The sequence below is a fragment of the Daktulosphaira vitifoliae genome, unplaced genomic scaffold, assembly GCF_025091365.1.
Source record: "Daktulosphaira vitifoliae isolate Bord-2020 unplaced genomic scaffold, ASM2509136v1 Scaffold_2, whole genome shotgun sequence".
NCBI lineage: Eukaryota > Metazoa > Arthropoda > Insecta > Hemiptera > Phylloxeridae > Daktulosphaira > Daktulosphaira vitifoliae.
Window position 1 is genome coordinate 6,249,698 of NW_026099573.1, and position 22,866 is coordinate 6,272,563.

The 22,866-nt window shown below is 24.1% G+C and overlaps 3 protein-coding genes across 5 annotated transcripts; 2 read left to right on the plus strand and 1 right to left on the minus strand.

Moving 5' to 3' along the window:
- Window positions 1-6: 6 nt before the first annotated feature.
- Window positions 7-1,987, plus strand: LOC126898514 (uncharacterized). The gene has a single exon (XM_050672610.1). It carries the CDS (start codon window positions 105-107, stop codon window positions 1,365-1,367), a length of 1,263 nt encoding a protein of 420 aa, XP_050528567.1. The 5' UTR covers window positions 7-104; the 3' UTR covers window positions 1,368-1,987.
- A 1,995-nt stretch (window positions 1,988-3,982) lies between these two features.
- On the minus strand, window positions 3,983-15,355 carry LOC126898516 (cyclic AMP-dependent transcription factor ATF-2). 3 transcript variants are annotated; one of them, XM_050672616.1, is made up of 10 exons: window positions 15,095-15,354; window positions 14,915-14,986; window positions 13,629-13,762; window positions 13,426-13,501; window positions 13,232-13,352; window positions 8,901-9,027; window positions 6,531-6,605; window positions 6,176-6,229; window positions 5,358-5,431; window positions 3,983-4,311 (listed from the first exon to the last, which is right to left on the minus strand). In XM_050672616.1, the coding sequence occupies exons 3-10, from the start codon at window positions 13,752-13,754 to the stop codon at window positions 4,131-4,133; spliced, it is 834 nt and encodes a 277-aa protein (XP_050528573.1). In that variant the 5' UTR covers window positions 13,755-13,762; window positions 14,915-14,986; window positions 15,095-15,354; the 3' UTR covers window positions 3,983-4,130. The 3 variants fall into 3 exon arrangements, with proteins under 3 accessions (XP_050528573.1, XP_050528572.1, XP_050528574.1); XM_050672615.1 differs by having other exon boundaries at window positions 3,984-4,311; window positions 14,925-14,986; window positions 15,095-15,353; XM_050672617.1 differs by lacking the exon at window positions 5,358-5,431 and having other exon boundaries at window positions 4,138-4,311; window positions 14,925-14,986; window positions 15,095-15,355.
- A 164-nt stretch (window positions 15,356-15,519) lies between these two features.
- On the plus strand, window positions 15,520-18,033 carry LOC126898518 (uncharacterized). The gene is made up of 2 exons (XM_050672619.1): window positions 15,520-15,765; window positions 17,655-18,033. Exons 1-2 carry the CDS (start codon window positions 15,627-15,629, stop codon window positions 17,903-17,905), a joined length of 390 nt encoding a protein of 129 aa, XP_050528576.1. The 5' UTR covers window positions 15,520-15,626; the 3' UTR covers window positions 17,906-18,033.
- Window positions 18,034-22,866: the final 4,833 nt, after the last annotated feature.

The window sequence follows — 22,866 nt, forward strand, 5'->3', positions numbered from 1 at the left end:
GGACTTTAACCGAGGAAGACGGTGAAAAATATGAATCTCGAATTTCAGAATTGGTCGACAATAATAATAAAGTTCTTATAATTACGCGTGAACAGTTAAGTATTATGAAGTCTAACATGGAAAATTTAAATAGTACATTTAAAACTATAGCTCTCGAAAGGCAACTTATTGATGATAATTTTAATAAGATTAAGTTGGAAATAGATAGGATAAATGACGCATTATATAGTATTCGAATGGAGGAGTTGATTGAAGAACAACTCACACTTTTTAATTTATTATTAGATAGAGCACTATTTGAAGTTGATTTATTAGGGGAAATAATTACCACAGCCCGAACGGGAATTATTCATTCGAGTATTCTTACGCCTTATAACTTAATCGAACAGTTAACAAAAATTCAGGCAGATTTACCTGAACATGGTAGGCTACCGGTAAACATTACATTTGAGGGGGCTGTAGATTTATTAGCAATCGCTGAGACAACATTATTTTACCGAAAAGATTCGTTGATTTTCATAATAAAAATTCCATTAACAAATAATTACGATTTTATTCTATATCATTTACTTCCGTTTCCTGTAATTGTAAATAACACAGACACCGTACAGTTCATTAGTCCGACCATGAAATTTATTGCGGTCAGTAGTACATTCGAACATTATATTTTATTTGATGACCTAGAAATCAATCTGTGTAAACAAACTAATTCATATAAGTTATGTTCTGGGGAGCGAGCTGTATACAATAGACACGAAAGGTCCATATGTGAAATTCAATTGTTTTTCAAACCCACAATAGTTCCTACAACTTGTCAGTTTGTTTATGGTAAATTACACGAAAGTATATTTCTAAAACTTAAATATAAAAATACTTGGTTATATGCAACCAACACTGAAAACATTATTGTCAATTGTGATGAACGAGAGGTTGGTTTAAACACATTATTAGTGGGAACAGGGATGATAAGTTTAAGGGATGATTGTAAAGCCATTACGGCGAATTCTGTGCTAATGCCTATTAAAAGTTTTACTTCTAGTCGTTATGAAGATTTTATGCCAGAAATCCCCTTGCCTGAGAATATTACGCGGTTTGTTGATAAGAAAAATTTGCAGGTAATAGATTTAAATAAAATTAAATTAAATTCATACACACCAATGAAAGGGGTGGATAATCTATTAGAGGAGGTACAAAATAATATAAACAAAAACACTGAAAGTTTTGCAATTAACTATTTACTGTCGTACTCCTTTTACTTTAAAATATTCGTACTAATAATTATAGGAATAATAATATATGGAATATATAGGAGGAAAAATACAAGAAATATTATAATACCATCCTCCATTCCTATGTCCTCACTATAAGTAATAGCGGGCATATTTATAATGAAAAGAAAATATATATATTGTATAAATAAATAAAATGTATAGGTATATAGTGTGGATATAAGAACATGTACACTCTGTGTGGATATAAGAACCTCATAGAGTTCTTACGTTAAACATTATGTCGTATCGAATTATAATTGTAACACTATTAGTGGGTAGAATTATAATATTATTATATTATATTCGATTTATGTCATATTATATGATATTATTGTATTATTATTATTTATTTATGTATGTAAAACTTCGGGCTTCATGGAACATGAGCCCTAGTTTTAGGGGGGTGGTGTTGTGGCTTCACCACTTTATTAAATATTAATTTATTAAATATTTATCTCTGCGAATATATGTTCATAATTGATAGGGACATCCGTATGCGGATGTCCCCTTGTTTTCTTTGTATGACTATTTTGCAGCAATAGTCAGTCTAGTGTTGACAGTCTAGTGTCTAGAGTCTACCAATATAGAACTAACATTATAATTGTAAAGCATATTCTTATTTTGAAATGTTATTATGAAAGTTTACTTTATATCTATATACACATTTATATTAATTGTTATATTTCTCTTGTAACGTGATATTTTTCATATAATATATATTACTATTTATAACCAGTATTTCTATCGAAAGTATTAAATTTATTTCTTTATAAATAATCACTATTTCCTATACACATCTTGAAGGACTCTGTGCGGATAGCTCAATAGGGAATCCAGACGATAACCTGAACAACAAATAAATATTAAAATTTCCTCAGGCGAGCCTTACAGGTCCGCCACACTACTCTTACCTGATATTTACTGATGATGATAGAATCTTGATTATAGACTTGTGGTTGTTAAAATTATAGTAGATATATTAATGCAAGAGAATCGTATTTGATTAATAGAAGCGTATTTATTATTATTGAAAGTGTTAATTATTTTAACAAATGTATGGTTTAACTAAATGTCAAAAGTTAAGATTATAGACACACAATGTAAAGAATACACTCGCGTACGTGGGGAATAATCTTAAAGAGTTTAACTAGTCAATTGAGAATTAGAGATAAGAAATTGAATGAGTGACTGACTCGGTAAACAGAGAATTCAGCCCATATACAGAGTGATTTTTTTATCATAAGCCACTCAATTACTTACAGAATAATAATAAATTAAACATTTTTTTTTTATTATTATCTTTTATTCTTTTATTACATATTATTCTTGAATTTTTAACTATGTAATACTTTTTAAATTCATCTTTTATGCCTTGTAAGGGGGTTAATTTTGTTTTTTAAATGGTAACGCATATTTTTAATTTAATAAAATGTTTGAGTTTTTAATTTAATAGTAAATGACATTTGAATTTTTAATATAACTTTATTTGTTTATTAGATATAATCATTTAAAGTTTCAAATTTTTGAGTTAATATAAATGTATAATACACAAAAGATAACAAATACAGGTAATTAATTGATTTTTTATGACATCGATATGAGCAAGTACACAGCATTGTTATTATCAATGATAGTAAGGTACATTGTTGTAAGTTTATAAATACACTAACTGACAATACAAAAAGTATATCTATTGATATTTATAATTGATAATAAACAATCCGTGACTGTGACATCAATGTCATAAAAAACCAATTAGCTACCTATATTTGTAATCCCTAGTGTATTATACCTGTATATTAACTCAAAAATTTGAAACTTTAAATGATTATATCTAATAAACGAATTAAGTTATATTAAAAATTCAAATGCCATTTACTATTAAATTAAAAACTCAAACATTTTATTAAATTAAAAATATGTGTTACCATTTAAAAAAACAAAGTTGACCCCCTTCCAAGGCATAAGGGATGAACTTAAAAAGTATTACATAGTTAANTACAAGGCATAAGGGATGAACTTAAAAAGTATTACTTAGTTAAAAATTCAAGAATAATGTGTAACTGAAGATAATAAAAAAAATCACTCTGTATAATGTACCACAAATGTCATTAACGGGAAATGTGAGTCTTGAATGTGTCATGCAATTTTATAGACACATTCAGTCATCATTCTGTATTTCAATAAAGGTTATTATAATTAATTTTCCTTTTTTAATACTTCTGTGGTGCCTCGAAGATTGTAAGAAGAACAATGACTCACGGCCACCCCATAGTGGGCAAGGTCAGAATTATATGCGTAATAGTGTTAGCGTATTCTTTTGTGGTCTGAGAAATAAAAAAGGTATTGATTTTTTTAATATTCCAAAGGAGAATATTACAATAGGAAAAACAAAACAATTCATTTATGTAGTATAGTATCCTATGTAGAACTTCCATAAAATATTACTTTAACATAATATGTTTAAAAAAAATGTTTCTTTAAGATAAATAACTTAAAAATTCTATGCTAAATATTTTACAATTTATAAAAAATTAAAATTGTATTTATAATTTTAGAGAAAATAAGTACTTAAAAATCATTATAAACAGATTGAAATTCTTAATACTAAAAAACATCTTATATTTCATTTTAAATGAGGAACAGAGCTTTTTAAAGGAACACCTTCTATATCATTTATTATAAAGTAATACAAAAAAATGAAGTAACAATTTTATTTTAACATGTATAAAATATAACATAAAATATTAACAATAATTCAGTTCTTCTATTAAATTGATAAGCTATCAATTTAGTATTACAATAGAATAATTAATGTATATTAATTACAAAGGAACATGTATTTAATTATAATAGAATTCATCGGATTGGTATAGTAATAAGACCGGAAGGAATTTTAACAGAAATATTTTTATTTTTTGAAATTATCTCAACTAAAATATTTTGTAACATAATATTTTGACGTTTCAATTTTTGGTTATCTGATACTAGTTGTTCAATTTTCGCTTTACGTTTTTGACGACTTCTTTTGGCAGCAGATCTAAAAAATAATTTGCATTTATTTATTTTTAATATTGAATATAATATAAGAATATCGGGTAACATAAATACTTCTTAGGTTTCTAAAGCAAAAGTGTAGCATAATAATGCTAATTAGGGTTCAAAATGAATCCTAGAAAATAAATTAAACCAATATTTTTGTTAAAAAAATAAAATAAATTTTGTTTGTTGTTTATTTAATAAATTTTATCAATACTTTTTACTTAAAAAAAATTAAATAGATTGTTTAAAACTCAAGTCTGCCAACATAATGTATTATATAAAATGTTTTTTAATTGTCATACCTGTTTAAAATTTTAGCTTATTTATAAAACTAAGATATTAATTTTACTACAATATGATTTTAAATATTTGTATCAATCAATATATAAGTTTAGTATCTTCTAATTTAATTATAATTGTACTAATTATACTCATTGATATTCTTTTTTTTGTTTTTTTGTCTTTTTTTTTTTGTGTGTGTGTTTTTGTTTGTTATTATTTTTATTATAATTTTTTTCTAGTAGTTTGTGCCTATACTATTAGCTCAAAAGAACAGATGTATTTCAAGAATATTCTTTCAAATATAAATATTAGCCTCCAATGAAAAACAATATAACAAGAAAAGTCTTGTTTTACAATATAAAAATATTTTTAGAAGTTCTTCAGATTTAAGAATGATTTCAATATTTTAAAAGTCAATTAAAAAGACTTAGTTTCCTTTTTAAAAGAAAGCCAACTGACTCTACGAGAACTTATATTACAAAGAATTTAATAAAATTATTAATTATTAAGAAATAAATTTTCTACCGTTGTATAGTGTCTTGATATTTCCTATGGAAAATTTCAACACAAAGAAGGAAAACTTTGTTTATAATACTTCATTCTGAATTTTTTGGTTATGTTAAATCCCTAAAATCTTTTTTCAATGTTATAAACCTTTTCAATATGAATACACTGAATTCACATTAACACTAAATCATTATTGTTTCTATTGTACAGCATTTAATTTTACTGAACTTTTTAATAGCATGTCCTATACATTACCTATTTCTTTCTAGTAACATTTTTTTTTGAGTATCCAGAACAGAAGAATCTGACTCCACTATCTTTTTTGTTACCTTTATAATGAAAAAATTTAATTAAATTTATACCTACAATTGTTTAATATTTTGTTGAATAATAATAATATCGATGTTGAATAATGATTACAGCTTTAAAAAAATAAGTAAACCAAATAAATAAATATTATTGGGTTACTTAAGTATACAATGATATTTTATCAACTGAACACTAGGCAAAAATAACATGCTTATATAATTTTTTGAACTTGATTTTTAATTTCATACGTATTAATAGATTGTATCAAGGAAACTAAAAATATATTCTAGTAACAAAACCAAGAAGATTTAATAACAAATAGTTTCAAGATGTAATCTAAGACAAATATTAGAAGTAAAGATGAATCCAAGATTCATGTAAAATTACAGGTAAAAGGCACTAATAATTTATATATCATTTAAGTATATTGAATATGAGAATGATTACGGAAGGATATTGCTTTACATTTGGCCCAGAGACCCAACCCAAGAAACTATTCTGTTGAAATCTTCTTGAAGGAGTAAACAATCTTGATAAGTATTAATTCATTTATACAATTTTGTATCATCAGTAAAATTTAAAAAGGTTTAAATGTGTTTAGAACCTCTGGTGCATAGTTAATAAAATCAGAAAATAATAAAGGGGATAAAAAGGCACCTTGAGAAATACTCATAATCCTAGAGTAGAATTTATAATAGAAGATACATCACCTCGGACAGCAAATTTTTTTATAATTATATTCCATTATTAATTGAAATGCTTACTTTTGTATTTATAACAATGTCTCCATGTTTTTTAATAATATTTTGCTTTAGAACCTAGAAAAAAATTCAATATAGTATTTAATTTAAATTATTATATAATCATATATATTAAAAACATAATTTATACTATTAGATTAAGGAATTTAACTTATATTTACTATATTACAATAAATGTATTTTTAATAATCTACTTGTGATAAATTTTTTTTGTTTAGACTTATTAAATCATATGCAAATTAAGGAATACTAGATTTTACTTTTGATAGGTTGTCTAATGTCAATTGTTTTTTTTTTTTTTATGATTTTATTACTATCATTTGAAAAAATAATGAATAATAGTTATTTTAAAGTATACCTGCTTAATAGGAAGCATATTTTGAATTGACATTGACACTACTTCAGATCCTTGACTTGTCACAAGAGGTAAAATCTAAAAATAATATGTTGAGAAAAATACAATAACCATTATATTGTTAACATATAACTTTATGAAAGTTAAATTTTATTAGCTTTAATGCGAAGCTGAGAAGGCATTTGTTTTACTATGATGTTTTTTTTTTGTGTCTGTTACCACTTTTTCTCAGCTCTCACCAAACCGATGTCTTTCAATGATACGTCTAAAGATCAGAAATTGTATCTAGTCAAAGACATTACCCTCAAAAATTGAAAAAAATTCCCCTCGGTTAAATGGGGGTAACTTCCAAAAAAATTACAAATTTAAAAATCACTAATTTTTGAAATTTTTGAAATTTTTTTTTCTTAAAATTACCATAACTTTTTCAAAAATAAACATATCAATATAATTTTTTATTCATAGATGCTTGATGTCTTTACCTATCATTTGGTATATTTTTTTATAAATCTAACTCTTTATATGCTCACAGGGGGGGATTTAAAATGACAACTTTTTCACTTAACTTTTGAAAGTGTTCCAGAAAGTCTGACACTTTTATATATACTTTTGTATATCTTAAATTACAGCTAATTTAATGTAATTTATTATGAAAAAAAAAATTTCTGACTTTATTTTATCTTCACGGTGAAAATGGCTACCAAATGCTATTTTTGTGTGAAAATTCTCGAATTTACATTTTTAACTTTATTATGATATAACTTTTTGAAAAATATATGGATCAATACAATTTTTTATGAGAAATAATATTTTTTAATAATCTCTTTTTCATTTGACATACTATATCTTAATCAGGATATTAATAAGGAACTAGCAGATTATGTAGCTTTTGGAATAATCCACCAATTTTTTAAAATTAAACACTATCTAAAGATTTGCATCAAAGCGTTTTTTTTTATAGTGATTTTAATGACTGTCAGATATCATTATACTTGATCCAACTATGCCACATCACCACGGTGCCGCAACCCCCCTGTTCAGAGTTTTTATTATTCTATATTAATAGTTAACTAAATATTGAACTTTCTCCTCTTTCAGATTGATATAAACTATTGTAATGCTTAATAAATTAGTTTTTTAATTTTATGTAACTTGAATTAGCTAGGTAAAATTTATCAATTTAATTTAAGAAATGTGTATTTGCTACGTAATATATAGATAATAAAATGGGAAATAGTAGAAAAGGATTTTTTTCTTAGTATGTAAAAAAAAGACCAAATAAATCTGTATAGCAATGACAATATATTAATATTTCAATGTTTAGATATTTAAGTATATTTAAATCACATGCATTTGAAATAATTAGTTTTAACACCTTATAATGTCTCAATTTTAATTTTATTTAAACTATTAGAATTAGAGATTTTTATTTTTCATTCTAAATGCACAAACATTTTAAATTGAAGTATATATTTCTTATATATACTTCAATGAGTATTTTATTTCAAAGAATAAAAAAAACAGTTATGAACATTTTTATCAAAAAATTTAAATGTTTTAACTGTGACTCATCACTCAATTTTTATAAATCAACATACAAAAAAAAACATGATAAAATTTTCTAGGTAAAATATTAAAAATGAATAAATGGGGTATATATGTTCATTTAAATATTTATTTCTCATTTTTTTTGTTCCTCCTAATGATAATTTTTAATAGTTATTAAGATCATTCATATTTTAAGAATATGTTAACGTATTCAGAATTCTTGAATTTTATTATTTATTTATCAATAAACTATTAAATTTAGTAATAATGAAAAACTGCTTAATTTTTAGAAAAATTAGGATCTCTAAGTAAATTGTATTTTGACTGATTAATTATGAAAAGTTAGCTAATTTATTAAAGTGGATTTATATAAACAATATATAAATTTTCATTTCAACATTTCAATACTTGAATACATTAAAATAAATGATACATATTAAGATATTAATCGTTTATTTTAATGTTTTTTAATAGTTGAATGTTTGAAACATGTTTTTTAAAAGAAAGTTTTAATTCATATAACTGTATAAAATAAAATTTATCTAACATGCATATTCAACATATTATTACTTTATCCTGAACATATAATTTAATATTTAAAGAAAATAATAGACGAAAAACCTTTATTTATCACTTTAACATTTTTATTAATTGTGTAAAAGAATAATAAATTTGAATAAAAGCACTATGGAAAAAATTATAAAGAAAATCTGCTATCTTGAAATATTTAAAAAATGTTTTTTATAACATTATTGGTTAAATATTTTATTAAATAAATTATTTAAGGTTTCATTTTAAATATAAATGAGTATAATTTTTACTTACTTTAGGTAATTTTATAGCATTATCAATTTTTTGTAATGTGATGCATTCTCCAATGTTAAGTGAAGTTGGAGTTAATTTGAATTGAGGTACTGAAAAATTTTCTGAAGATTTTGTATCACAAGACAATCTAAATAAAAAATGTTTAAATATATAATTTTTTTCTAATTTCATTTTTTCATTACTCACTCATTAAAAAGACATAAATAAAAACTAGTACAGTTAAAATAACTTTAAATTAATAGTATTACTATACTAGTCTAATATTTATTAAAACTACTCTCACATAAATTTTTCATAAAAATGTGCATGAATAAACTTTTGTACATTTTTTTTTTAGCTTCGATGCGAAGCTGAGAAGGTATTGGTTTTACTAAGATGTGTTTTTTTTTTTGTCTGTACTTCAAAAGATCACAAATTGTATCTAGTCGAAGACATTACTTCAAAAATTGAAAAAAATTCCCTCGTTCCCCGTAAATGGGGAAAACCTCCAAAAAAATTACAAATTTAAAAATCGCTAATTTTCGAAATTTTTTCAATATTTTTTACTTATAATTGCCATAACATTTTTAAAAATAACCAAATCAATATAATTTTTTTTTATAGATGCTTGATATCGTTACCTATTATTTGGTATATTTTTTTTATAAGTTTAACTCTTTACCAGCCCACAGGGGGGGATTCAAAATGACAACTTTTTCACAAAAAATTAACTTTTGAAAGTGTTCCGGAAATACTGACACTTTTATATATATCTTAAATTAAAGCTAATGTAATATACTTTATTATGGGAAAAAAAAATTTCGGACTTTAATTTGTCTTCATGGTGAAAACAGACATCAAAGTTAATAAAATATATATGATTTTTGTAAAAAAATTCTTATTTATATTTTTAACTTTATAGTGACATATTGAAAAGTGTATGGATCAATATAATTTTTTTTATATAGATGCATGATATCATTACCTTTCAGTTGGTATATTTTTTTATAAATTTAACCCTTTACCTGCCCACAGGGGGGGATTTAAAATGACAACTTTTTCACAAAAAATTAATTTTTTCAACTTGACTTTTGAAAATCTTGTGGAAAGTCTGACACTTTTATATATATCTTAAATTAAAGTTAATGTAATATACTTTATCATGGAGAAAAAAAATTTCGGACTCTATTTTATCTTCACGGTGAAAATGGCTACCAAATGCTATTTTTGTGTGAAAATTTTAGATTTTGCATTTTACATTTTTAATTTTATTATGCTATAACTTTTTGAAAAATGTATGGATCAATACAATTTTTTCATGAGAAGTAGTATTTATATACATCTTTCATTCGACATACTGTTTTTTTAAATCGGACCATTTCCCTATATACGAGGGGGATTCAAATCTAAAAAATTCATGTAGAAAGTAGAACTTTTTCAACTTAACTTTTGAAAGTGTTCTGGAAAGTCTGACACTTTTATATATATCTTAAATTAAAGCTAATGTAATATACTTTATTATGGTAAAAAGAAATTTCGGACTTTATTTTATCTTCATGGTGAAAACAGACATCAAAGTTAATAAAATATATATGATTTTTGTAAAAAAATTCTTATTTATATTTTTAACTTTATAGTGACATATTGAAAAGTGTATGGATCAATATAATTTTTTTTATATAGATGCATGATATCATTACCTTTCAGTTGGTATATTTTTTTATAAATTTAACCCTTTACCTGCCCACAGGGGGGGATTTAAAATGACAACTTTTTCACAAAAAATTAATTTTTTCAACTTGACTTTTGAAAATCTTGTGGAAAGTCTGACACTTTTATATATATCTTAAATTAAAGTTAATGTAATATACTTTATCATGGAGAAAAAAAATTTCGGACTCTATTTTATCTTCACGGTGAAAATGGCTACCAAATGCTATTTTTGTGTGAAAATTTTAGATTTTGCATTTTACATTTTTAATTTTATTATGCTATAACTTTTTGAAAAATGTATGGATCAATACAATTTTTTCATGAGAAGTAGTATTTATATACATCTTTCATTCGACATACTGTTTTTTTAAATCGGACCATTTCCCTATATACGAGGGGGATTCAAATCTAAAAAATTCATGTAGAAAGTAGAACTTTTTCAACTTAACTTTTGAAAGTGTTCTGGAAAGTCTGACACTTTTATATATATCTTAAATTAAAGCTAATGTAATATACTTTATCATGGAAAAAAGAAATTTCGGACTTTATTTTATCTTCATGGTGAAAACAGACATCAAAGTTAATAAAAAATATATGATTTTTGTAAAAAAATTCTTTTTTATATTTTTAACTTTATAGTGCTATGACATATTGAAAAGTGTATGGATCAATATAATTTTTTTTTTATAGATGCGTGATGTCTTTATCTATCATTTGGTATATTTTTTTTTATAAATCTGACTATTTTTCTGCCTACAAGAGGGATTCAAAATGACAACATTTTCAACTTAACTTATAATTTAATTTTTCAAACAAAAATTTTTATTGTGTCAATTACAATTTTAGGACGAGAAATTATTGAATCAAAGGAATTTTAATACAAAGATACAAATCGTAATGGTATATGTTTATAATGCTTACTCCACCCATCATTATTTATCCTGAAAATTTTATTGGTCATATATTTATCAATGGTACCCATATATATATACAGGGTGATTTTTTTATCATAACCCACTCAATTACTTACAGAATAATAATAATTTAAAAATTTTTTTTTATTACTATCTTTAGTTACACATTATTCTTGAATTATTAACTGTGTAATACTTTTTAAGATCATCCCTTATGCCTGGTAAGGGTGTCAACTTTGTTTTTTTAAATGGTAACACATATTTTGAATTTAATAAAATGTTTGAGTTTTTAATTCAATAACAAATGTCATTTGAATTTTTAATATAACTTTATTCGTTTATTAGATATAAACATTTAAAGTTTCAATTTTTTGAGTTAATATACATGTATAATACACTAGGGATTAAAATTATAGGTAGCTAATTGGTTTTTATAACATCGATATTAGCAGGTACAAAGCATTGTTATTATCAATTGTAGTAAGGCACATTTTTATTAGTTTATAAATACACTAACTGACAATACAGAAAGTATATCTATTGATAATCATAATTGATAATAAACAATCCGTGACTGAGACAGCAATGTCATAAAAATCCAATTAGCTACCTGTATTTACAATCCCATGTGTATTATACATGTATATTAACTCAAAATTTTGAAACTTTAAATGTTTATATCTAATAANTATTAACTCAAAATTTTGAAACTTTAAATGTTTATAACTAATAAATGAATAAAGTTATATTAAAAATTCAAATAACATTTATTATTAAATTATAAACTCAAACATTTTATTAAATTCAAAATATGTGTTACCATTTAAAAAAACAAAGTTGACACCCTTACCGGGCATAAGGGATGAACTTAAAAAGTATTACATAGTTAATAATTCAAGAATAATGTGTAACTAAAGATAATAATAAAAAAAAAAATTTTAATTATTATTATTCTGTAAGTAATTGAGTGGGTTATGATAAAAAAATCACCCTGTATATCATATATACATGGGTACCATTGATGTTTAGATGGCACCACTTATAGGGTCTGGAGGCAGATAGCGATATAAACTAGTATTAATATTAGGAAAACTTAAATAAAGTCATAACTTTATTTGTCATTGCGTGTGTTTTAATTCATATGTGTACTTAGTTAATAATAATTATAAAATAATTATTATTAGTTAATATTTAATTTGTTTCTGAATTTTTACAGGGCTTTTGTATGTGAATAAATATATATATTATATTGTACATATATATTGTAAACAATAGTATTATGTCTTTATTCTGTTTCTATGGTTGCCTGTCGAATCCCACATATATATATAAATGCTAAGTAATAAGAAATTAAAATTTAACAATGAGAGTAAATTTTCAAATTGTAGATTTAACAATTAAATAAACATACATATATCCACTAGGGATAGATGAAATTAGAAAAATTATTTGTTGTTGGATTTTATTGACTTTATCACAGCTTTGTATGTAATGTCATAAAAACTTTATAAAATAAACATAATATGTATATTTTATGATATTTTGTGAACCTACAGTAGTAGGAAGTTTTCGTTTATCTAGCAGTATAATTGTCTGATATTTAATGGACTATTGAGAGTCTACTGTACAAATTTTTTTTAATAAACATGTATCATGGTCAATATTATTATATTATTATTATTATTATTATTATAATTATACATATTATAATTTAAATTTACTTACTCAGTAGGAAGTACAACATTTAAATTTGGAACAGTTTCACTAATTATTTTTTCCCCTTGTGCAATCAATATTGATTCTTCATTATGATTATCAACTACAATACTTGGAAAACTTAATCTATCTACCAAAAAAATAATTATGTATTTTTATTATAAATACAATTTAATAATAAATTAAAAAATTATTTTTATTACTTTTTAAAGTTGCAGTAATAGGCACTATAAATGGTGTATTTAATTCATTGCTGTTTGAATTTGTAGATTTAACAGTCTAAACATATATATATAATAATAATATTATTTTATTATATAATTATCATTTATAATAATTTAAGTAGCTATACATAGATATTATTTTTAAATGATCATTAAATAACAAATGTTACAATAATACTCACATAACCAACAATTTCTTTACATTCAACAGCTTTTTTGAATGTTTCATCAAAGGGATTAACCTTTTGTAGTTCTTGGAATAAACCTACATCTTCACAGTGCTTTATAAAAGTGTTAGGAGTTGGCATTTGATCATCTAAAAAAAAGAATTATAATAATAAAATATATATAGTGAATAATGTTCCTACAATAAAAAGCATTTTCTTATAAATTACTAGCTTCGATGAGTTGTGTTCATTCCTAAGCAGTCATTTATTTAGCTACAATACATTCTTATTTATAACATTTTGAAGGCAAGAAAGTGGGTAACAATTATTCCCTTTAAATAATTTAATACAATATAAACTATAAAAAATATTTTATTTTGCTTAATAATTTTGAAAGTATCACTAAATAACTTATTACTTACAAAGAATCACCTTATATTATTATCAGTGCTTTAAAAAATTGATAATATAATATGTTTGATTAAATAAAAATACTAATAAATGCGGGCATCTTAATAACCCCAATACAACAGATCTATACTATTATTATTATTATATCTAGAGACAAAAACACCTAATTAATATTATTCATAAATTGAAGTGCTTTGAAAAAAATTAATTCAAGAAATTATTACTTATTCATTGTTTAAATAATAAATGAATTACAAAACAAAATAATTTTTTACACATTAGTTTTATGAATATAATGTTTAATTTATAAAATAAAAATAAAATTGATTATTACTTAAGTCTGGATTTATGTGCATATTTTTATTTTCTTTAAGCAATTTTAAAAGGACCCATGTTTGATCAAATTTGTTGGGGGTATAGAGAGTAGCATAGAAATATTTTTCATTTTAGGGGGAATAAACCTCCTAATCCTCCATTACTCTAACCACAGTCAAAACTCATTACTAAGTTTTCAAACCTATTAATACAAACTTGTATTTACTGATGATATGTCTAAAATAACTTAACAAAATTTATAAATCTCAACTCTACTTATTAGATATAATCAAATCAATCAAAAAACATGAATTAAACATTTAGATAGTTTTGCAACATTAACACTAATTGAAAGTTATTTTATAGCAGTCTATTTTATTTCAAAATTCTATATTTCTCCTTGTTTGGCTTTCCTCTAAATTAAAATTATGTTATATTATATTACTATACTATATTAATTACTTAATTTTATTTTAATTATATTAATGTACTTATTACTTAAGTTATCACACCATTTGATAAAAAAAGATACTAAAGATAATAAAGAACTTATACATTACAAATAAAATATTTACAATATCTCACCAAAAGCCATTTTCACTGTAAAATATTTAATAAAACAACCTTAAGAGTAACTTTTGAATTGCCTAAAAGAAAAAAAATATTATACATTATAAATAACATAATAAAATTCAATTAAATAACTTAATACATTAAATTTAATAATAAATTAAATTATTTTAATTAATAGTTACTTATTTATAACGCAGAATTTTACAGACAATAAAATAATTTTCTACAAGACTTCTTTAATTATTATAAAATAAAGGCTACTTTGAATAAATTCTACTCTTGAAAATAACAATTTTTCAGCTTTCACAATTGAAGATCACATTATTTACAATAGTATTATTTGATAAAAATATAATGTTTTGTAGTAAAAGACTTCAGCGATAGTCAAGATCTCTAAACAAATTAAAAAAAATAGTTAATTAATGTGACGATATTTACAATATTTAGATCATAACCATAGAAAATAGATTAAATAACTGAATTGTAAGTTGAAGCATTTTTTTCACTTATCAATTTATCAAATGACAATTATACTATTTCTTCCAAAACGAAATATTTTTTTTGGCGCTAATGAATATATAAGATAACATTATCATAATTCCGAATGTAAACATTTGAATTACAAAACAAATGTTTTTTTGTATTTGAACTGATTCATTTATTTTTTATATAAGCTTTTTTAAATTTTCATTTCAACCTTTTTTAATTTAAATTATGGATTTCGTAATTCCTTCAAAACTAAATAATTTATTAGGAGATGAACTTCATTTATTGCCATGCAAAATACAATGTAAGAGAGAAGCAAATGTAGAAAATTACTTTAGACCTTATAATGCAGAGCAAAAAGATTCAGGTTAGCTACTTTTCTTCATCATTACTTGATAGCACCCTTTTTATTTCACTATTTTCTATTTATTTTACCGAATCATCATACTATGACTCATAAGCTTTATGCCACTATAATTTTCACACTTCTGTATGTCTCATTTACCATTAAATATTGGCACTAAAATACTATTCCTCCATTCTTTTAGCATTTTCTTCTCTAATAATATTTGATTAAAAAGAACCTTCAAATACTTTATTCTAACACCGACTAATATTTTCCATATTTCATCTAGTTATATAGCTTTATTCTTTTTCATTGATGCCACAGCCTCCTATATCTCTTTCTCACTAGTTAAATCTATCAGTCCCTAGTTCCACAAGATATCTTCTGATGTTTTTTTTTTGATATTCCTCATTCAGTAATTTTACAAAATACTCTATCCACCTTTTTTTCACATATCATCACTTTATAGCACACTCTTATTAATAATTTTTATACATCTTACATTGTAATAATTTTNCACTCTTATTAATACTTTTTATACATCTTACATTGTAATAATTTTTAGACCTTTTTTTTTCTTACTTTTGAAAGTCTACAGACATCTTTTTCGCCTTCCTTTGTTCCTAGCGTATCAGACAACTTATCATACTTCTTAATTTCGTCTTTCTTACCCCACACTTGGCTTTATTGCACAAGCATTTATACTCCATCCAATCTTCCCTCCTTTTACCTTCGGTCATACTTTAAATTGTTTTTTCTTACTCTTTATGATTTTCTGAATGTTCTCATTCGATCACCAGGTTTCCTTGTTTTCTGGCATTCTACTCCTATTCTCACTAACAACCTTCTTTATACAACTAGTAGATCTATTCCACGCACTATTTATGTCTACCAGTTAATGTTCCAACATTCCACATTTTCTTACTTTGTGTCTATCTTTCTCTGTTATACACATGACTGGTAAAATAACTACTACGCAAGTAGTCTGCCAGGTATCAAACACTTTATTTTTCAGGCCTTCTCTTTTTCTAACTACTATATTTCTTCTCACCTGTTATCTCCACATACATCCGAGATAAGACAACTCACCTAAGTTTTATTCAGGACTCCTCATACTTTTTGACAAAATTTTATGCCGGTTGTGTCTGACACAATCTCATTAGTTTCCTCTTACGACTGGGAAAGGGGTCGTGTAAGTATTCTTATCCCCTATCCACAGGGACAGGATTATGATTTGTCTCTAATAATAATATAAATAAAAACTTATTAGACATAAATAATAAAAAATATGATTTGATGTCTAAAATTGTAAAAATTACTTAAAAAAATAAAGTAATTCAAAATATTTTCTGGATCAAACTTTATTGAAGATTATAGCACAGGGTTGGTTATTTTATACAAGGTGATCATTTTAACACTATTAATTTACAATTTAAATCATTGACTGAAGGTGAATTGTGGGTGATGCTATTTTTATTATTAAACGTGTCTTGACCTCACTCCTCTTTTTGCCTATGTATAAAAATGTTAACTTCTAAAATACTGGACTAAACGTTGTTATTGACAAGTCATTTTCATGATTAATAATTTTCTATTTTATAAGTTAATTATAAAATGCCCTATCGCTACCACAATAATCATGTATGTTGCTATTTGAAAAAATAAAGTTGACACCTTTATAAAGTTAAGGGATGAACAAAAAAAATATTTTTGTAACAGATATATGGGAGATATAATAAATTATTATTTATTATAGATTATCTAGTGTTAAAAAAATCATTCTGTATATAATATGTTTTATGACAAAAATATTAGGTTAAAGAGATATATATATATTTGATTAACCTACTTTTCTTTGTATTTAGTTCAAATAAATGTAAAACTAGAGTTACTAGAATTTTTTTTTTTAGATGATAATGTAATTTTAAATTGCTCATTCCGTGGCAAGCCATTAATAGGAAAACAAATTGATATACCATGTGGATATAAAGGTGTGTTCTGTGAAATAACAAAAGATAGTTCTGAAGAAAAAGAATCTTTAATTGCCAAAAGTAGTTGTGAACAATTAACATATTGGAATTGGGACAAACAGCCATCAAAAGAAGACAGTTTTCTATCAGCACTTGATTGGATAAGTGTTTCTGAAGCATTAAATGCATAAATATATAGTAACTTTATTGTTGTATGTAATTAATGAGTTTCCCTTTTTTTTTTTTTGTGTGTGTGTATGATTTTATCTATTATTTTGGTATAATTGATATGATATAATAAATATAAGTACAATCATTACTAATGAACTTCAATAAAACATAAATAAGAAATAATATAGTATATTTTTAAGTATAATATTTTGTTTTCAACTTATTTTGTTGTACTACTTTAATAGTTTTATATGTGAATTACTAAATTATTAATTAAGAAATTAGTAAAAACTGCATTAACGTATTAAAAAAGGGATGTTAAATGACCAATCACCTTAATTTTTTATTCAAAAAAATTTATTTTAACTTAAAACTTGTATAACTTAAAATATTTTTAAAAAGAAATTATTATTATTTTTGTTATTTATTGTACGTTTTCCAATATCACGTAAAAAATTTGGGTTCACAATTTCCCCTCTCCATCAAAAAAAAAAATTTCAATATGAAATTGTCTTTGTTTTTTTATTATTTAATTTTACACCGTTATTAATTTTTAAAAAAGTTCTGGCAATTTTTAATTTTAAAATACCATACAAGGGATGGCATTAGTATTGAGGACCATTTTCATAAAAATCTAACTTACTTTGAATATAAAATTTAACTTATTTTATTTTTTTTTTTATTTTTTTAAGTCGAAAATTTGAACCAGTTTCAAATGTCCTTTTTATCTACCGACCTCTACTATCACCTCATCAGTAACCCTAATATATTTCATGTTAGATTTTTACTTCACCCGTCGCAAAAATTTTTTTTATTTTTTCCTAATTCTATTTTATAATAATATTAATATATTATAATATTAATAATTAATAACTAATATTAATTCTATTAAGTATAGGAAAAAATTCAAATTCGTTTAATTTTTATCTTATTTAGATTGAATTTATATAACAATGAATATCAAAGACCTAATTATTGTAGTTTTTTCATATTAAAATCATTTTACTATCTGTTTTTTTTTTTATTTGTGAATGACAAATAAAAAAAAAATGAATGATTTTTCTTAACTTTCACTTGACAAATTTTTTTCCAATTACAATTAATTTTTAAATTATGCTCAATTGAGTAGATTTTTATTTTCGATGCAAACCTAAGAAGGTATTAGTTTGCGATGATGTGCGTATTTTTATATCTGTAAAAGGTCAGGTTTTGAAAAAATTTATGTCAAAAAAAAGGAAAATACGTAAAGTTTCAATATGAAAATAATAATTTTGATTCATTCAACGCTGAAAAAGTTATGGCAGTTTTAAGAAGAAAAAAATGTCAAAATTTACCGATTTTAAAGATTGTAATGTTTTGGAGGTTTACCTCCATTTACAATGAACGAAGGAATTATTTTCAATGTTAAAGGGCAATGTCTTTTAACTAGGTACGATCTTTTAATGTATTGTTGAAAGAAATCAGTTCAGTGAGAGCTGAGAAAAAAAGCAATAGTAAAATTTATACCTTCTCAGCTTCGCATCAAAGCTAATATATAGTAATTTTGATATATAAATCACTTTTTAGTCATTTCCGCCGATTAGGTCGACCGAACAATTGAAATCTCCCGACAAATTTGATTGAAAAACGAAACTGGTATTACACACTGTATTATAATAATCTTTAATAATTAATTAATAGTTTTAGTTGTTATAGAGGTGGGCAAGAACTGCCCATATAAGTCCTCATTAAATCATTAATTAACTGTCCATAAAATAATAAATCTAATATAATTATCGTACTTGGCATAAAAAATTAAACTTCTAGAATCTTTTTTTAAACGAATATGCGTTTTCTAAAAAATAAAATGAAAATAAATAATTAAAAATCAACAAAATCAGTTATAACGTATTTTAAGACTTTTACATGTTATTTTACTGTATGTAGTGTTTTTGTGGGCTATTTATTGAGAAAACAACATTGAAGTTATTATTTTTGAATTTCTTGTAAAATTTCCTTTACTTGAGTTTTACTTTTATTATTCTAAATTAAGAGAAAAAAAAGTTATGAGACATAGATCAGTTANCATTGTGCGCATCTCCAACCGAATCATATTAATTCGGTTTCTTCACATAAGTGTTCCCACTGAAGTATTGTTGCTATTTTTGAATACCTAAAAATATATGTAGGACGCCCGTCAACGGATTAACCACCCGTCTCAGAGTATCAATGGTTTAGAAACCTCCTTCTTTGGGGGAGGCCGCTATGGCCCTTAATAGACTTATAAAGCGATAAAAAAATATATTTAGGACGTCCTACAAGGTCGCATCTATATATATTCAAAGAGTCCTGTCTCTTTAATAAAATTAAGTATCTCTTTAGGTTTTAAGTTTTTGATATATTCTTTTTTTGAAAAAAATTTTCCCAAATGTTTAGATCTTAATGTGGCCAGGGTATCACGTTCAACATATAATGTGAAATAAATCTACCTTTTTTTTCCACACTTCTTGCACAGTAGTGATTGTGTCACTTCTATTGTGTAGAAATGTTTAAGTAAATGACCGTGTCCTATCAATAGTATAATCAAAGGGCTTATTTGATATCTAGTCATGTATAATTAATTAATAAATATATAGAATAATTATAAATTAAAATTATATGACTATTATGGTACACAGAAGGTTTATTTGGCGCGTTCTGTATAACGATATAATATATCCACTAGGGTGGCCCTCAAAAATCGAATGTCTTTTTTTTTTTTACGCTACCCCTTAATTTTTTTTTAATGGTCAAAAAAATGAGCTGTGCAAAATTTGGGACCGATCCGTTAAGGTTAACCCGTGCCTCCGGGCCTATTAAGTTGAGTCGAAGAGTCAAATTTAATAGAAATAACTGATCTATGTCTCATAACTTTTTTTTCTCTTAACTTAGAATAATAAAAGTAAAACTCAAGTAAAGGAAATTTTACAAGAAATTCAAAAATAATAACTTCAATGTTGTTTTCTCAATAAATAGCCCACAAAAACACTACATACAGTAAAAAACATGTAAAAGTCTTAAAATACGTTATAACTGATTTTGTTGATTTTTAATTATTTATTTTCATTTTATTTTTTGGAAAACGCATATTCGTTTAAAAAAAGATTCTAGAAGTTTAATTTTTTATGCCAAGTACGATAATTATATTAGATTTATTATTTTATGGACAGTTAATTAATGATTAATTACAAACCTAACAGTTTAATTTAATTGTTATTAACAATTTTTAATTTATTTTTTTTTAAATAATAATAACTTTAAAAAAAATATTTTAACAATAATTAAATTATATTATTATAATATATTTTTTGATAATGTACTTTTTTTACAATTAGGAAATTTTTTCCGATAATTACTTACTATTTGTAAAACGTATTGTTTCTGTTCTTCATTTGTAGTTAATATATTAATGTAGTCTTAGATTAATTTAATGCCACGCTAGGCTGTATCATTAATGACTCGTAATTTACTTATAGTATTTAAAGCATTTATGTAACTGTTGTTCGCACTCCAAAATGATGGATCAATTTTCAAAAAATCAGTGTTCAGATTAAATAGTTGTAAATTTGATGGTAACTTACTACCAGTTATTTCGTGGGAATAATTACCAATAAGATAAATATTAGTTCGTAATACTTTTAAAGACACTAAAAGTATTGTACATTTGTGATTAAAACGTATCATTTAATATATAATAATAAACAGGTAAAATATATTTAACGTGTTCACAAATTGTCTGCTGCATTTATACAACACAAATTATGTCAGTTGTCGAAAATAACTCAAATATACTTATCTTTAATAATAATATAATTGGTACTATCTTAAAGTAATTCAGTAAACCAAAATTGATATATTGATACGACAAAATGTAATAATACAATCAATTTTGTTAAATTTGTAATTAATCATTAATTAACTGTCCATAAAATAATAAATCTAATATAATTATCGTACTTGGCATAAAAAATTAAACTTCTAGAATCTTTTTTTAAACGAATATGCGTTTTCCAAAAAATAAAATGAAAATAAATAATTAAAAATCAACAAAATCAGTTATAACGTATTTTAAGACTTTTACATGTTATTTTACTGTATGTAGTGTTTTTGTGGGCTATTTATTGAGAAAACAACATTGAAGTTATTATTTTTGAATTTCTTGTAAAATTTCCTTTACTTGAGTTTTACTTTTATTATTCTAAATTAAGAGAAAAAAAAGTTATGAGACATAGATCAGTTATTTCTATTAAATTTGACTCTTCGACTCAACTTAATAGGCCCGGAGGCACGGGTTAACCTTAACGGATCGGTCCCAAATTTTGCACAGCTCATTTTTTTGACCATTAAAAAAAAATTAAGGGGTAGCGTAAAAAAAAAAAAGACATTCGATTTTTGAGGGCCACCCTAATATCCACATATTATGTCGATTGGGTCAAAGCATTACGGAAATTAGGAACGCTACAAAATGACTACTCATGACGCTACTCTGACGCCGCAATAGATATTTCACATCAATAAATCTCCTTTAGATCCTAAATTAATTGACGTGTATTTCTTTTAATCAGTTAAACTGGTCCAATTTGATTTACTTAAACCAATCAAAAGCAATACATGCACCTTTTGCTGCCCAACCGAGTTGGTACTCATACCGAGTTCAAGTTCCTTTTTTTGCTTTTAATTAAGGATCAAAACAATTAACGAGCTGTATATTGTTAAGATAAACTTAACAATACACTTTAATTTACAGAGATTTATTACTCTTTTATATATAGTAGACATATATTTAATTAACTCAAACAATATTTTTAAATCTTTCAATTGATATAAATTTAAAGCACTTTAGCTTACCGGAATCATTCAAAAAGTAAAAAGTTTTATTTTGCTTTATGTTATTAAATACATATTATCTAAAGATAGCTAGTATTTATGCATTGAAAATTAGAATAGCTGTTGATATATTACA